At 41.3% G+C, this 17173-nt stretch overlaps 1 protein-coding gene across 1 annotated transcript in view; it reads left to right on the forward strand.

Moving 5' to 3' along the window:
- GRIN3A (glutamate ionotropic receptor NMDA type subunit 3A) overlaps positions 1-17173 on the forward strand; it is an 80201-nt gene that overhangs the window by 61468 nt on the left and 1560 nt on the right. Inside the window, exons 7-8 of the mRNA XM_067315445.1 lie at positions 10993-11157; positions 12445-12518. Coding sequence (XP_067171546.1) covers positions 10993-11157; positions 12445-12518 — 239 coding nt within the window. The remainder of the gene's footprint in view (positions 1-10992; positions 11158-12444; positions 12519-17173) is intronic.

Consider the following 17173-nt stretch of genomic DNA (forward strand, 5'->3'; position numbering starts at 1 on the left):
CCACACTGATACAGACTCAGGCCCCCTCCATTGCAACCATACTGTTACCACCAAATCTTTTACCTCTTTTCCCTGCTCCTCCCCTTCTTACCATCCTTATACACAGATTCAAGCAAAAGATTATACCTAGGAAATGCTGATGCTACCCAAGTCCCTTGATGCCAGATGCTAGAATTAAATCAGAGCCTGGTGATATCTTCGTAAGGGCAAAGTGTCCTATTGCTTAGAAAGCTACAGTATAAAACCCCTTTTTACTGTGGAAGACAACAGAGATACCTGTGATCCCTAAGGACCTTAGGAGTCTCTGGAGCAGCTGATTTAGTCCATCATTATGCAGTTTTTTACTTAAGAAACAGATGTACAATGAAAAAAAAAATACATTCCTCCATATCACATGGCTTAGATCATGTCACCATCATGTGGCTTCTTTGCTCCTACCTAGAAAAGGAAAACTTCCCAAAGTTACAGTGATCCAGACAACAGGAAGACAAATAGCTCAGCTATATATAGACCTGAGAACTAAGGCCGTGAGATCTGCAATGCCTTCACCTACATCATCATATGTGGATAAGGGGTTGCAAGGCAAATGAGACATAAGGAGCTTCCTCTGATTGTCAGTATCTTAACTCCAGTAGCTCTATCCCACGGCTGTCCCAGTGTAGCTAGAGAAATATCTAACCATGGAATCAATTTTAAACATCTTCCAGTTAAAAATCTTGGTTCTGTTTAGTACTTTATTTCTCCCAAAACATATATTTGCTCCTCTATGCCTGATGCTCTCAAAAGTGTCTTGAGAATCTTGGAACATTTTCTAAAATAGCAAAGACAGTAATAGAGAAAATAAGCCCTGTCTGGGCAAACTACAGAAGATGACGTATTATAAAACCAGTCTCTTTGTGAAGAAAATCAAATATGAGTAATGATATAACAAACCTTGCATTCTAATCAGAGAGAATGATATGGTAGGCAGCGTGTCATTTTTTACAGTTACTCTTCTGAAAGCCCCTGCAATTTGAAATTACAAGGGAAGACTATATAATTTTTCCTGCACAGCCATTGCTAACACTTTATCTCTGATGCAAAACTAATTTTTTCACTTTCCTAAATTTTCACTAACTCCTCTGGACTCATTGATGCAATACTGAGAGACATTGTTTCCCAGGTGAACCCTATACTTCCCTCACTGTGTTCAAGATACAAAAAAACAATGACATTGTTAAAGGATTAAAAGAGTCCCCAAAGTCTACCAAGAATGGGAGAAAAGGTGGGGGAAAGAAGTGCTCTAGTCTTAAAAAAAAAAAAAAAAAGTTTTGTCACATGCATGGTCCTGGGGCATTCTGTTTTTCTGAATGTTCAATGACACGAGGTTTTTAGCATGCTGCCACAGCTGGAAGCCATGCTGTACTTTAAAGGAACTCAGTCTTTTGAGTGTAACCTCAATGTGATGGTCGAAAAGGAGGCTAGGCCTAGATGCTTTTGGTCTGGTTATCTGACTGTAGTCCTTATGTCATCTTCAATTGTGCTAACCCAGCATGCAGAGCTGAGTTTTCCTCCAGAGACCACTGTCCAACAAGCTAGATAAGGTGACTACAAATAGAGCCTTCGAACCAATCCCTCACTTATTCAAGGCACTATGACATCAGAAGGAAAGAGCAGAAACAAAAAAACACTTAATAATCTCACTCTTTTCCAATGCTATATTCTTTCCCTGCTAGTATGGGATAAGCTCTACTAAGTTCAGGCCTCTCTTTTCCTGAATTTCCTACCCCTGCTGCATTCCTCCTGAGTGTCTCCCATCTCCACCCACTGCTTCTCTAGGCCAAGAACTTGCCAGTTTTAGAGTTTGCAACTTCACAGGTGGGACAAATCTGCTACCCTAAATGGGGCCAAGCAGGGGACACTCCCTATAGCATAGTTTCCCCATCATTTCTTCAAGAACCACTGGAGTAATTCTTGGTGTTATCTTTGTGATCTGTTTGTGTCCTTTACTCCTTTACAGTCCAGAAATCTCCTTTCTTTAGCTTCTTGCAGTAAGTCCTGAAAACATTGAACAGATTCTCTGAGGTATGGACAATGATCAACAGTAGCAGATAATTCTCTCGTTTTCAAAAAAGTCTCAGCCTCTAAGTGGAAGGTTATTCACGCTGATTATATACCAAACTAAGACCCAGCAATTGCCTTGAGTAAGTAATTGCCTTGCTGGAGTAAGGCTTTGTATTTTCCTACTTCTTTTTGATAAACTTGGCTTTTGACACATTGCACCTGTCAACCAAGAGTAATGACCTAAAAATGGGAATACACGTGGGTGAAATATTGACCAGTATAGCCTTTAAATGCATGAAATATCCATCTTCCTGCTCTGTCATTTCTTTTTTAGGCTGTACTTGATTCTCATATGTCTGCCACTCCTGCCTTTTGAGATTAATTTTTCTTTAGATTTATTTTGAGACTCTTCTTCCTACTCATCATTCTTTTCAAATCTTACACGGGGAAGTGGTATTTCCTATGGCAGACCTCCCTACTGGCTCCTTCCATCTTTCTCTCTATTTGGCAGCACTTTACTTATTCTGAATTGCATTTGAAAATAGAGTTGTCTTGGAAAGGCATGATCTAGACTGGGGCTGGAAAATTTTCAGTGCCTCCTCAAGCTGAGAAACCAAATTAAGATAGGAGTTTGAAGGTGCAGAGATTAGTAGGGCTTGACCCCACTGTTTTCTGTGAATGTCTGCAGCAAAGGAACTTGCCCAAGGCCCTTTACTCTGACCACAACCCTGCATTGGGTCATTCATGAGGGATTAAGCTAACATGAACTTGGATGAATTGCCACACTGAATCGTACATTACCCTCTTCACCACAAGTAATTGTTGGTAGTAGTGCTTATTCTTGCTGACCGTTATTAGCAATTATCACTTCAGTAATCTTGTTTTAAAATTGTCATATTCTAGTCTCAGTAGAATTTCTTTGTTGAAAATTTGCTATGCTTCTATTTAGGGCAGAGCATAGAGCAGAAGGAAAGTGGGGTATGCAGAGTTACAGTTGCACATATTACATCCAGACTTAATCAGTGTGCTCCAAGACTTTCAATTTGCATACAATACACTTAGCCTTTCCTCTGCCCCACTGTCACTCTTGCTGATGAATAACTGCCATGTCAGCAGGAACTAGACGTTTAAGACTTTTCCCATCCAGCACATTAGTTCCACCTAAGCTCAGGAGAGACCAAAAATTCTTTCTTTCTGTGGCATTTTTGGGAAACAAAATACACTGAACTGGTAAAGTTGCAACTTCCTGCTCCTGCTAGCAAAATAGCTTCGGCACTTAGCCACTGTGATAGCGGGCAGGGGGAATAACCTGAACAGGCAAGTTGCCTATCAGTTAGCCATGGTCTTTAAGGTTAGGACCAGACAAGGCAAAGTGTTTAGGAAACAAGCTGGCCCAAACAGGCTTCTCAGGAAGGTATGAAGGAGATGAGCCGTTCCTGAACCAGGGGTTAGCCAGTCTTTGGAGAAAGCTAACAGACTGTTTCATAGCTTTTAAGATACATTTACAAAAATGTTACCCTTGAAATTATATTTTCTACTTCACTTCCAAAGCTTGCTTATTCTCCATTTGTAAATGTTACAGGGCAGCTGGAGCTGTGGAACTTAAAGACTGATTTGCACAAAGACTGAATGTTGAATCAGATGACAACCAACACAGGGATTATAAAATTATATTTTCTTTGTTACATAAAACAATATTCTAGCTACTAGTATCAAAAACAGCTTACTGATGCTTCACAGCAACTGGCATCTTGCCTGACACAACAGCCATCTTGCACAAACAAACAATGCCGGCACTAACTGAGCTGTCACGGCAGACCCACCACCTTTCTGCATGCCAGGGACTCAGCATGGCAACATGGGGGACACTGCGCTCCCGTGCACCACCCAACCAGTGCCTGGAGAAGGGCACCCACGCAGCTGATGGTGGGGAACTGCCATAAGCCGGGGTGCTCTTGTCCGATCCAGACCTGGGTGCCCACACATAGCAGCTTCTCTGCCCCCAACACACAGCAAAGACTGCATCCCCTGCATCCTCTCCTCTCTGACCAGTGGTGGAATCCACCAATAGCTCTTTTCTGGGGTCTTTGAAGGAAATACTCCAAACTTGACTTGCTGTGGCTTGTGCCTATATTGGTGATCTTTGGTCTTGGCACCACATGGGACACACAATCAGGCCATACCTCCTTCATCTTGCCATGATTTTATGCAATTGCCTTCAGTATGTGGCAAACCATGCCTTTCTGCTGTTAGTTTTGACCAGTCCCCTTAAAGGTCAATGGTTAGTTTCCCTTTTTGTTGTATCAATCACCTTACAATTCAATAGTTAGTTTTCTACCTGTCATCTTGACATTAGAGTTTGTATGTGTCTCTGGCACACTGCAGGTGTCAAGAGAAGGCTATGCAGACATCTGCAGGGTGAGAAGATACTGCTCTGTGCTTGTTTGGCTCATAAATAAAAGGCTTCTGTCAGTCACCTTTCAGGGTAATTTGTTATCAGTGTGTGAAAAACAAGCACAAATAATGGGAACAAAATTACTGTTGCCAAGACAATTTACTCTGTCAGTCTGCATGTGTGCTATCTGGGGAGGAGGACTGGTCCTTGCTCACTTCAGGACCGGAAATGTTAGGAAGGAGAGCATCACACAGTGACAGACACTGAATTGTAAAAGGGCTGTCTCAGTGTGGGAAGAGGCAGTACCATGTGGACTTGTCCTGGGATGAAAAATACTTTCCACAGTGGTCCTTGAAGAAAGGAGTAGATGAGTATTAAGTATGACAACAGACATAGGAGAAGAGCACCTGCTGGAGTATCCTTGAAAATGAGTATCAGATGTGTAATCACCTCTCCAAACTGAAAAAAAGAAAACAAAAAAGGCTCATTATCCAAGGAAACAAAACTGTTATTCCCAATTCACCAGCCAGTGATATCATGGGAACATCAGCTAATTATGATGGTATATGTATTGTTTTATCTGTTACAGATAGGGTTTTAATAATGGATGTTGTTCAAAGAAAAAGATTTGTCAAGAAAGAGAGTAGGTATTTTTACAGATCTGTGCAAAACTGCACAACAAGAGAGGAAAGGAATTTGTTCTGCTAGTGCAAGACACAATGATTTACCATATCTTAAGCTTTGGCCCTTGAAACCCTCAGGCCATGGTCACTTGTCTTTATCAGGAATAAGCTCCCTACAGGAATTTAATTTATATTACTTCAATGCTACCACTTCTTTAATAGCACATAAAGCCATATGAATAAAAAGAACAGTTTCCATGCAGTTACAAGAAATGCTACAATCTGGGGAGAAAGGTAGGTTTTAATACTGTTTAGTTGCCTAACATATGCAACAGCATCCACAGAATTTTGAAAACCTACTGAGATGCCCAAATGGCTTTAAAAATCTGCCCTTCATACACATTTATCCCCAGTAAAGCTGGAAATAATTCCTTCTTCACAGAGGTGCTCCAAAATTTAACTTCTTGATCTCAGTAAAGCTTTCTAAAATCCTTGCCTGGGTAATTCTATCAAAAAGGATAGCTTATTTTATTGTTATAGCTGTAACTCCTGTAACTCCACTATTTAGTGCTTGAATTCAGCAGTGTGTGGCATCAATAGCTGTGGTGTGTTGTCAGCCCACAAGGAATCCACAAAAATCTTTAGAGCCTTCTAATTAGTGAAAGCTGGACAACAGAGGTATTTGATGACTTATTCACTGCCTTCAGTACCACCAGGGAGAATTAAGCATTTAAAGGAAGTAAATCAGGAGTTTTGCCTATGGAATCTAACAAGGAAACCACTGAGTGCTGTTTTTTGTCTCTAGTCCCCCTTCAGACAGCACACTGTTGAGTATAAACATCAAAATCTCTTCTCTGCACACACTTCCTTCTCCCCAGGCCTCAAAGAAGAAACATATAAGACCCTCATATACAGAGGAGGCAGCAGGAAAGCAATTGCAGTTGTGGGTTTTGTCAGAAACGTCTCTCCAAGAATATATAAAAAGGCTGCTACTTCCACTTCTATTCTTGTATGTTTTGGTTTTCAGAAACTACCACTATGCTCATTCCCAATTAGTAAGTAACAAATTGCTTAGAGGTTATTGCCACTGGTTCCTACCACCCACTAGCTATAATCATCACAGGATTTACTATGATTGCTTGGAACTTCAGAACTGCCACATGGGTGTAACTGAGCTCCTTCTCCGAAAATGCAGGATGCTACCTCTTGAACTGATGCTTACAAAGTTGGGGCGAGAACTCTGTTTTTGTTCTGGATTAAGAGAGAATACAGCACATTAGAACTATAATTCCTTGAAGTTGTTCCAAAAAGATACTGCAGTAGAAAAAGTCATCTGTTGGTTTTATACTACTAGCAAGGAGCTAGCATATACAGCTGACCTCACTTTAGCAGAGAGAAAAGTAGTGATACAGAGTAGCCAGTTTATTGCAGCTCTTTCCAAATATAACATATCTACACATCTACAAATACATATACGAACTACAAAATAACTACTGGAGATTTCTGCTCTGATATTGATCAGCATGAAGGTATAAAAATGAGAGGTGTCTCTATTAGATGGTTTCCTTTATTATTTGACATATGTGTGTGACAGAAGTAATATCAACAGAGGAGAAATTGCCTATTTACAGTAGTACATAAATCTGCCAATATCACTAAAGATAATTACTACATACACTCTTAAGACACACTGTGCTAATTATTTCTGCCCTACCTCCTTGCCTCACTTAATTTATTCTCAGAAATTTCCCTCTAATATGTGGCCTTTATCAGGTAGCTGTTTCAGGTAGTTGCATTTATCTTCTTCATTGCTAGATAAAATATTATTGATGCTTTCCTTTGTCATTTCCTTTCCTAGGGAAAGATGTCTTGTTTGGGGCAATTTAAAAAGCTATCCATTACAAGTGAAAAACACATTTGGGATACCAGTGCTGGAGTTTCTTTTACCTGTTTCCAGGGAAGGTTGGTCATTCTGCAGAGCTGACAAGAGAGTGAGCCAGACCCTCATCAGCATAAATCAGTGCAACTTTACTGAAGATAAGGGAGTTATTTTCCCATGTGAAGAGCTGCTCAGGACTTCCTTCTGCAGCCAGTACTGAGGATATTGGAATGGCAGCAGCCACCAACCTCAGGCCACAGGAGACATCTCAGGCATGCAAGAATCCCCACTGCAATTGTCACTGTGTCTCCTTTGTTATTTGTTGCAATTGGAAGAGTTTTATCATATTGCATTGAACTTGACTCCTCAGATTAATATAAATGCTCCCTAGCATACAAAATCACAGAATCTTGAGGTTGGCAGGGACCCCTGGAGATCACCTTGCCCAATCCCCATACTCAATCAGGGTCACTGTGAGCAGGTTTTCCAGGACTGTATCCAGATGGTTTTTAATATCTCCAAGAATGGAGACTCTACAACCTCTCTGGGCAACCTGTTCCAGTGCTCAGTTACCCTCACAGTAAAAAAGTTTTCTCTTAGATTCAGACAGAGCTTCCTGTGCTTCTGTTTGTGCCCCATTGCCTCTTGTCCTGTCACTGGGCACCACTGACAAGAGTCTGGATCTGTCTTCTTTACACCCTCCCTTCAGGTATTTACACACATTGATAAGATGCCCCTGGAGCCTTCTCTTCTCCAGCCTAAACACTTCCAGCTCTCTGCTCTCTACAGCAACCCAACACTGGTGGATCAAGCCTCCTTACTGATCTTTCCTGCCTTTGCCTCTCCTACATTACTTCTCACATAGCTGAGGAAAAGCACCTTCACCCTGAGGATTTCCAGGTTCTTGTCACCACAAGTGTTTATAGTAAGCTCAGCCTAGAAAACTGCCAGCCCCTAGACTATTCTTCTGTATGCCATTCAATAGCTAAGGAGCCCCAGAGAGTATACGCAGGTGTGTTCTTCAGATGACCAAGCGAATCTGTTTCTTTTATTTATCATTCTATTTCTCATTCAATTTCTTCTTCCATTTCCTGTTAACTCTAGCTCTAAGGAAGTTGATTCATACTTGCCTCTGAGCAATTATAGTCCTCCTTTTTGGAGGAGTGATTTGCAATGGCACTTCTTGGAAAATTAACAAGAGAACATTTAGCCTGTATGTACAACTAGTACAGATAGAAGCCCTTTTTGCTCCTCAGTCATTACAGATACTTACATATGCTGAAATCAGAAATGGGTTATTCTAAGATCTTGGCTCTAAAGACCTCTGAAAAAAAAGATCAGACCAGGGGCCTGATTATGCTTTCACATGACTTAGAGGAAAACTTGTGTTTTTCTGCTAATTTTAATAGTATTAAAATGCTGGAACAGCAACAATACGTATGTAATAGTGGCATCAAAACCTTATAAACCCCCCCATCTCATTGAATTTGCAGGTGAGCAGACACTGAGCAGCAGTATATTCACAGGAGTGCTTAAATGAATGGGCCAGTCTACACCCATATCTTTATCTTTCCATCAATTGTAAGAATATGGGAATCTTTGTACCACATCAGCACTGTACATTGTTTAACATGACACTAAGAGCAATTTAGAGAAAAGGTGCAAGAATCCATGTAATCAGACAAAAAGCATCTTCTTGACCCCAGCAGGTTCATGGCTGACATTTACCTTGAAGCATGAATACTTCACTCTTTCCCCTCTTCCACACAAAATTTAACAGAGCTGTATGTTCTTTCAGTGGCCATGATAACATCTAAGAATGTAACTGTCCAGCAGTGACTATTACAAAATGATTCTACTAAAAAAAAAAAAAAAAGGCAAGGAAACAGCAATTAATACATATTGCAGAATACCGTAAGTTAATTAGGAACATGGGTGAGTCTCAGCTTGTGGTCTACAGTCAAAAAAAAGAAACAGACCAACTAACACTACATCCAATTAAATATTTTAGATTTCAAGTATCTACAATAATATCCTGGCTCACAAACCAACACAGGACTCCAGCCTCTGAGCTTAAATTCCTAGGGCAATTCTGCATCATACTTCATTTGCATTGTTGCAGGGCTCTAGCAATCCTATTGCTGTCCTTTAGATGGGGATATTTAAATCACAGTTCCTGGAAAATTATTGTCCTGCTCTTTAAACTATGGCCCTTCTACCATCATGGAAATTAGATTATAGGACTGACAAGAGGAGTCTTTCATTACATCATTACTGATTTTCCAGGCTTCTGTATACACTCTGCTAGTACTCAAACAGCTGGAGTCGTTTAAAGTATTACCACCTCAGAGGGTTTTTTCCCCTCCTCCTGTTCTGCTAACTGGAAAAACAAAATATGGGATAACAGGTTCCTACTAAGAAAAAATTACAGTGCTGAGAAAGAACTTTCACTTTTAGGCTGAATTGTTGAACTGTCAATATCAGAAAATCATTATTTTGAGACTGATGCCCTTTTCTCCCAGAAACACTCTCTAGTGTTTTTCTGCTTTCCTTTCCATACTGCAGCAGATTTCTTTAGAAATTGCTTTTACATCCCCATAATAGCCTTTCAAATGTTTATTCCCTGGTACAGGAACACAGAAATTCTGTTCAACACTTCTGGACAAACAGCTTACTTTTGGCAGAGAATCCCTGAAATAACAGTTCACTGCCAGTGCTAGCAGATACAAGAACTCACACTCTGCTAGACTGCTGAAGCTCTATCTTGTTAAGAAAACAGAAGTACATAAAGAGACTTTCAAGCCTTCAACTTCAGTGTATTCATCACTAATCAAATCTTTGGCATGGAGATGACCTCATAACAGGATTTATCAAACATTCTGTTATGTATCTAATTTCAAACTAGGCCCAGTTTTTTTTCTGGACTACACAGATGTAGTCATAGAAAAGCACAACCCCCTCACACATGCACATACAGGCACAAATTAACAACAAAACCAAGGCACAGACAGGTCAGTTATTCAGTGGGATAGTATCTCAGATGTCATCCACTAACACACTGTCCTACCCAAGCAACATCTGTTCAGTGCTGCTGAACTAACTTTTCTGCTTGGCTGTTTACTGACTCACATTATTTAATAGAGATACACAGATAAAATTTGAATTCTTTGAAATATTCCTTAACTAGTCTGTGGGCAGTAATTATTAGGAAGTATTTTTAATTCTTGTTAAACTCATAACCATAAAGGCACAGGGTATGTGAATAATGGTACTATTATTATACATAGCACGCAAACCCAACCCATGCACTGCAGTGCAGGTATGTGTGGTACAGATTGCCACAGTACATGGTTGCTAAGCTTTCAAACATGATTAATGCCAGTAAGACTCAAATCTGAGACTCAGTAAGAGTCTCAAAGAGACTAAAGGCTTCTTCCTCTACATGAAAAGTGGGGAGGGAGAAAACAAAGTGAGAATGTTCCTGTTTTTCATAATTGCAGTCAGGCTTCCCAGCTAACAGAAATTAGTCCTGTTAATTCAGGGAATGGAGAGATGCCACATTTGTGCTACTACTTAGAAACATTTTTTTCGTGACCTTCTGTCAAGGGCAAAACATGAAAAGGGCAGTTAGTGATCAATTTCCAGAAAGCAGGAACAGTCAGTCTTAGCTCACTGCTGACTAAAGATTTGCTCTACAATTCACTTACTGTGTTCTGTCAAGCTCCTCTAAATTCAAGTGCAAAGACACCACAAGTACTGGATTCTCATGGTTCAACACTTAGTCTCATTAGGGAAAAAGTATAAGGAAAATATTTCCTGGTCTTTGGCCTGATTCTCATTCCAGTTACAGGAATTACAGGAATTCCTTTGCTCTGACTGGACAGCAAGCTTTCAAATGGCCATGCAGGAAAGTCTTTACTATGAATAAAATCCAGACTACTCTGCAATATATCACCACTTTGTATTCAATCAGACCACATTTCCAAATGAGAAAACAGAAGGATCTGTTAAAATACACTAACAGCCCACTTCACTCTTATTTTTTTTCACAGACACTGCAAATGGGCATCAAACATTTTTCCGGACTCTTTGTGATGTTGTGCATTGGATTTGGCTTGTCCATTCTCACTACCATTGGGGAACACATAGTGTACAGACTACTTCTACCACGAATCAAGAAGAAATCCAAGCTGAAGTACTGGCTCCATACAAGCCAGGTATGTATTTAGTAGTAACTACATCAAAGTCATGTTGTTGTTCAAGAAGGCCTGATTTATGGCTCAGTGCTAAGATAAGGTCTCACCAGATGAAATGGATTGGTACAGAAGTACTGTCTTTCATATCTCATAAGCTTTACTCTTATTTATCCATCCCAGTAAAATGTTGTTGTAGCTGAACAGTATTGTTGACTTGTGCCCATTCTGAGATCCAGAATTCTTCTTGCAAAACCTGCTACCTTGCCAGTGAGTCCTCCTCCAATATTTGTCTAAGGATATCACCTACACAAGTGTAGTTTCCAATTCTACATATAGTGATGGCATCTGAGCTTGCACGGTGCTTTAAGACCCTGAGAATCACAGCAGACCACATAAGTCAGACCCTTTCTGCAGTCACCAGAACCAGGGTTTATTCTGTTTTCATTTTTTCATGGTATCAGTAACATAAGAGACCATAAACAGGTCACTGTCAGAATGCTAAGGCATTTATGGACTACACAAAATATTACACAATACTTCTAATATATTGCCTAACAGTACAGTGCCCTCTGAACCTGTGCTGGATTATGCCTCGCAATAGCAGTACGTTAGTGGTTGTAAGAAAGGCACTGGTGACTGGCATTTGAAGTGTGACAGCAGCTGTTGCAATCTGAAGAGGATTATGACAAATGAGAAATGACAAAATGAGAAGCACAAAGGAAATAGTTCAAATATTCACAACTGCAAAGCCTGCAGACAGGATCTTTCCACTTGTACTATTAACCTTACAGCTCCTTTTAGACACCAGAAACAACAATGTTATTTTGCTGGGCTGGCTCAACAGAAGATTTTATTTCCCTGTAACGAGTTCCCAGCCCTTTGGTGGACACACAAGTACTGGGTAACTTCCTTCATTATTCTAAGGAAAATAGTACGGGGACATTGCTGTAGGTGTTTGCATTTGAAAGAAGTTACTTTGCAGCAAAAGGCACAAGAAGAACTTTTGAGTAGTACAGTGAAAGAGATCTTTTAGAACATAACAAAGTTTGCTAAGATCCATCCTTTTTCCCGAGGAATTCTAACACCAAGGAGTGTTTGCAAACTACTTATCCACCCTTCAAATTACCCTTCCTCAGGAACTGTGGAGAAATGAACTTGTAATGACAAAGCACAGGCATTGTTGGTATCCTTGAACGTGCAAAATAATTTATGCTCAAGTAGATCACACAAAGCCAAAAATTGTTTACGCATTTATGGAGCTATTTTTAATCTTGTGTTTACTAATTCATTTTCTTCTTTTCCCTGCAGAGATTACATCATGCCCTGAACAGTTCATTTATTGAGGACAAACGCCAACCTAAGACAAAACGAGTAGAAAAGAGGTAGGAAGTTCCACGTGCCTTAAAAAACAAACTACAAAATTTACTTTGAAATGAAATACATTGTGTCTGGATACCTACTTATGAGTCTAACATACCTGAAAGATAATAGACCAATAAAAAGGAAACAGGACAGATAACACTCTGGGGTAAGGTAGAAACAAATTGTTTCCGATACCAACTATTGACTCTAGAAATTTTGTTCTTTTATGATTTCCCATATGGCTCATAAAGCAACCCCAAGCTAAGCAGAGGCTTTGAAGTTTGTGAAATCTGCTGTCCTTGTTTTTAGAGAATTATTTGCTCATATACTAAAACACTAGCAGGTAACCAGGGGTCCTGTGAGATAGCTTCACAGTGAAGGAGAGCTCAGGGGGTATGTATGTTAGAAAATTTTTCACACAAACACCAGCTCTGAAATGAAAAGGCTGAAAAAAGAATATGCAGTCCCTCAAAAACCTCTGTCTCAAATAACTCTTGGAGAAAAAAATAGGTAACAAAACTTCTTTGCTTTCATAGCCCAGGTCTTCTGAAGGACAGACAATCTTACTTCTCTATAGCTACCAATATACAACACATTTTCCTAAAACTAAACATTTGCTAATTCACTGAAAACTATTAGGGCACTTTTAAAAGGTATAGGTAACAGTATTGCTTTCCTGAAGAGGAGGCACAGACAAGAGAAAAGCAACTTCTTCCAGGCTGTGTCTAGATATTTGGCATGACTGAATTCCCCAGAAACTTCAATCTTGTCAAAACACATAAACCTGTTTTGTTTAGTTTGTTATTCCTGCATCAATGGCAGGAAATGTAAGAAGTAAACAGTAGGCTTCTAGACAGCCTACATAAGACAAGTACATAAAGACATATACAATTAATTTCCTCATTTTTTTCCTTCATTTTATCACCCCACAAAAACCCCAGTGCAGCACCTCCTTGTGCTTGAGCAGCAGTAACAGGAGCTGACTGGTGCAGGACATTTCTTCCACATACTGGGTGCTCACTGAAGCAGCAGCATTCACAGTCACGCACACCCCCAACTCTCTATCACTGATGGTACAAAAAGCACCAGCTGAATTATTTGCCAGATAACGAGCGGTGTAGAAGTTCCCTAACACAAGGAGATGGCCATAAAGCCCACACTAAGGAACCACAAAAATATTCTTTCCTCATTAAGAATGAGGAAGTGCTGCTGCTCCTAAAATATCCCTGCCTGCGCAGCAGCCAGTGTGCATGCATGCGTGCGTGTGTATGTGCGCACGTGCATGTGTGCATGCATGTACACCCACCCATTCCCTGCTCCTCATGGTCTGAGCTGCCATTTGAACTGGATTGCAGTGAATTTAACTCAAGAAACCTGGTAACATTGGACCTAGCTGTAATGAATACTAATGTGTCAAGGTACAGCCCAGTGCTCTCCAATCAATTATCTTATAACACTTTCTTTTATTCCTCCTGGAAGCTGTGGAATTATTAAAAGCACCACGAAGTAGAAAAGAGGTGGAAAGAATTTGTATTATGTTACTGCTATTTTTCTCAGGGAGGAAACTGCCTTGGTTTTTTTAGGTCATAGCTTTACAAAAAGATCTTTAAACTCTGAAGACTGCAGAGCATCAGTGGCCAAGCTGTAAGGGTTTTCATCTACTTGACAGTGTTCAGAAGTGGACACTGGCCTTTGTTAAAGTCACCTGCCCATAGCCCCAGACAGAACAGCCTCCAGCACAAGCAGTAGAAGCTATGTCAGTTTCTAAAACTTTATCAAAAAGCTGTCTTTTGATTTGGGGGAGAAGAACAGAAGCTATGGATTAGTAGTTCAACACTGAGAAATATTTACAAGACCAGGGAGTTGCAGCATCTCTGGGACTGCTCATATTTCTGCTTCAAGGCAAGTCTGTTGCACAAGGCTGCCCAAGACTTGGGGCTCCACAGGCTCTGCAGAGCCTCCCCACCAGACAGCAAGGTCACAGCATTGGGCACACAGCCCTCAAGGCCTTCCTGTGCCATCCTGCCACCCTGCTCACAAACAGGCATCACAGCTGCTCATGCTTTTCTTTCCCTCTTCACCCTCTGAGGTCAGCCTTCGCATGCACTACAGCTGTGCAAGGAGCAGCGATAATCCTCAGTCTTGGTAGTTCTCTTCATGGTGCCAGGCTCCATTGGCTACACAGCAACCCCAGCTGCTCCTACACCACCTTCTGTCTTAGGCCAAGGGTGATGAGGCTCTAGTATTTATCTACTTCAACATCATCTCTGTTGGGGGCAAATGATAGAAAATCTGAGACTACTTTTTCTGGATTCCCACTGCTACAACACAACTAAAGCTCTCTGCCTTGACGCCTTACCCCTGTCTACTGGGCCTTTCTTTTGCCCACCCTCAAAATCTCCATGTGACTTCCTTCTCTGAGGTGAGCTCCCCAGCTGATATTAACCTGCAGTCCCAGCTGACAAACACAGCTTATGTCTCTAGTATCTCTTGTCTATCAGCAATGATGTGGAGCAAACTCAGTGTAACCCAGGTGACACAGAGATGCACCATCACCAGAACACTATTTGCTTTCCAGTCCCTCAGATTTCTGTGTTTTAAGCTCTGTGGAGACCCTTATTGCTGCATGGCTCTTTTGAATTGGCCTCTGGCTATCTGTGTGAAAATGCAGTGTGGTGGCCTTTTGTTCTTGGCCCTGGGAATGCTTTGCCCCTTTCTACTTCCCAGGTCTAATCCTATTTCCTGTCTGAAATGTCCTTAAGAGGTGCTTGTTTGTTTTGACTTCTTCAGGGGATTAACATAATTGTATCACAAAACACACATCCAACTTAGCACAAGACTGGAGAGCCTTCCTGCCCTTCATTTTGTAGCATGAGAAAACAACTGATCTACACAAAACCGAAGAATCCTACATGTACTTCTCTGGTTGGGGTCCCTTAGCCTGCTGGACTGTGCTCTAGGCTAGTGCTGCAAGCTTCTGGCTTGCCTAAAGCCTCTTTCTTTAAGGGAATTTCCACTTTCCAACTCTATTCTCTAAAGGCAAGATTAGGAAAGTATCTGCACACAGCTCCGGACTCTTCCTCAAATCAGTGGTTTTCAGCAATTCCACTCCTTAAATTTTAATCATTTTCATTACCTATAGATTGGTAGGTTCATGTTAATGGGCATTTTGTTCAGGAAGGATACCCACATAAGACTTCTATGATGTAGCAGTTTTCATAGCAACTACTTCAGAGTTTCAATCTGAATTTATAAAATGATTACTCAGAAAAGGTAAAACAGATAGGAAAGCCAAGCTTCTTTCCAGTGTGGGCAAACTGAGTGCTTCTTACCTTCCAGGTGAAGAGCAGAGAGCACACAATGTTCCCTATACAGAAAAGAGTCCTTAGGAGAAATCCAGGGAAACACCCTAATTTGAAAGGGCTGTAAAGAGAAGTTACCAAGAAAGGGGTGATGAAATGCTTTAAAAAAAAAAAAAAAAAAAAACTTTAATCAAAATATTTTGGAAAGACTTTGCCAAAGGAGAACATTGAAACATTTGAAACGTAGCTCCCGAACGGAGACTAATATCAAGATTCCTCTCCCAGACTGAAAATTCCAAACTCTATTTATTCTATCAGGAAGCTCATGTTTCTTTACTCCAAGGTCTGAGAAATCCTGTCATCAGGTTCACTCCCTCCAAAGTGCAAGCAGCTATTCAACGGACAATACAGAATCACAGAAGGGTTGAGGTTGGAAGGGACCTCTGGAGATCATCTAGTCCAACCCCCCTGCTCAAGCAGGGTCACCTAAAGCACATTGCCCAGGACCATGTCCAGACAGCTTTTGAATATCTCCAAGGATGGAGACTCCACAACCTCTCTGGGCAACCTGTTCCAGTGCTCTGTTTCCCTAACAGTAAAAAAGTTTTTCCTCGTGTTCAGACAAAACTTCCTGTGTTTCCATATGTGCCCATTGTCTCTCATCCTGTCACTGGGCACCACTGACAAGAGTCTGGCCCTGCCCGATCCTCTTTACACCCTCCTTTCAGTTATTTAAACGCACTGATAAGATCTCTCTTAAGTCTTCTCTTCTCCAGGCTGAACGGTCCCAGCTCTCTCAGCCTTTCCTCATAGGAGAGATGCTCCAGTCCATTAATCATTTTAGTAGCCCTCCACTGGACTCATTCCAGGAGCTCCATGTCTCTCTGGCATCGGGGAGCCCAGAACTGGACACAGCACTCCAGATGCGGCCTCATCAGGGCTGAGTAGAGGGGTAGGATCACCTCCCTCGACCTGCTGGCAACACTCTTCCCATGCAGCCCAGGATCCCATTGGCCTTCTTGGCCACAAGGGCACATTGCTGCCTCATGGTTAACTTGGTGTCCACTAGCACTCCCAGGACCTTCTCCGCAGAGCTGCTTTCCAGCAGGTCAACCCCCAACCTGTACTGGTGCATGGGGTTATTCTTCCCCAGGTGCAGGACCCTGCACTTCCCTTGGTTGAGCTTCATGAGGTTCCTCTCCGCCCACCTCTCCAGCCTGTCCAGGTCCCTCTGAACGGCAGCACAGCCCTTGCTGTATCAGCCACTTCTCCCAGTTTTGTATCATCATCAGCAAATTTGCTGAGGGTGCACTCTGTCCCTTCATCCAGGTCATCAATGAATAAACTGAACTGAATTGGATTCAGTATTGACC

Source organism: Apteryx mantelli, chromosome Z, assembly GCF_036417845.1.
Source record: "Apteryx mantelli isolate bAptMan1 chromosome Z, bAptMan1.hap1, whole genome shotgun sequence".
In the NCBI taxonomy this organism is placed as follows: Eukaryota; Metazoa; Chordata; class Aves; order Apterygiformes; family Apterygidae; genus Apteryx; species Apteryx mantelli.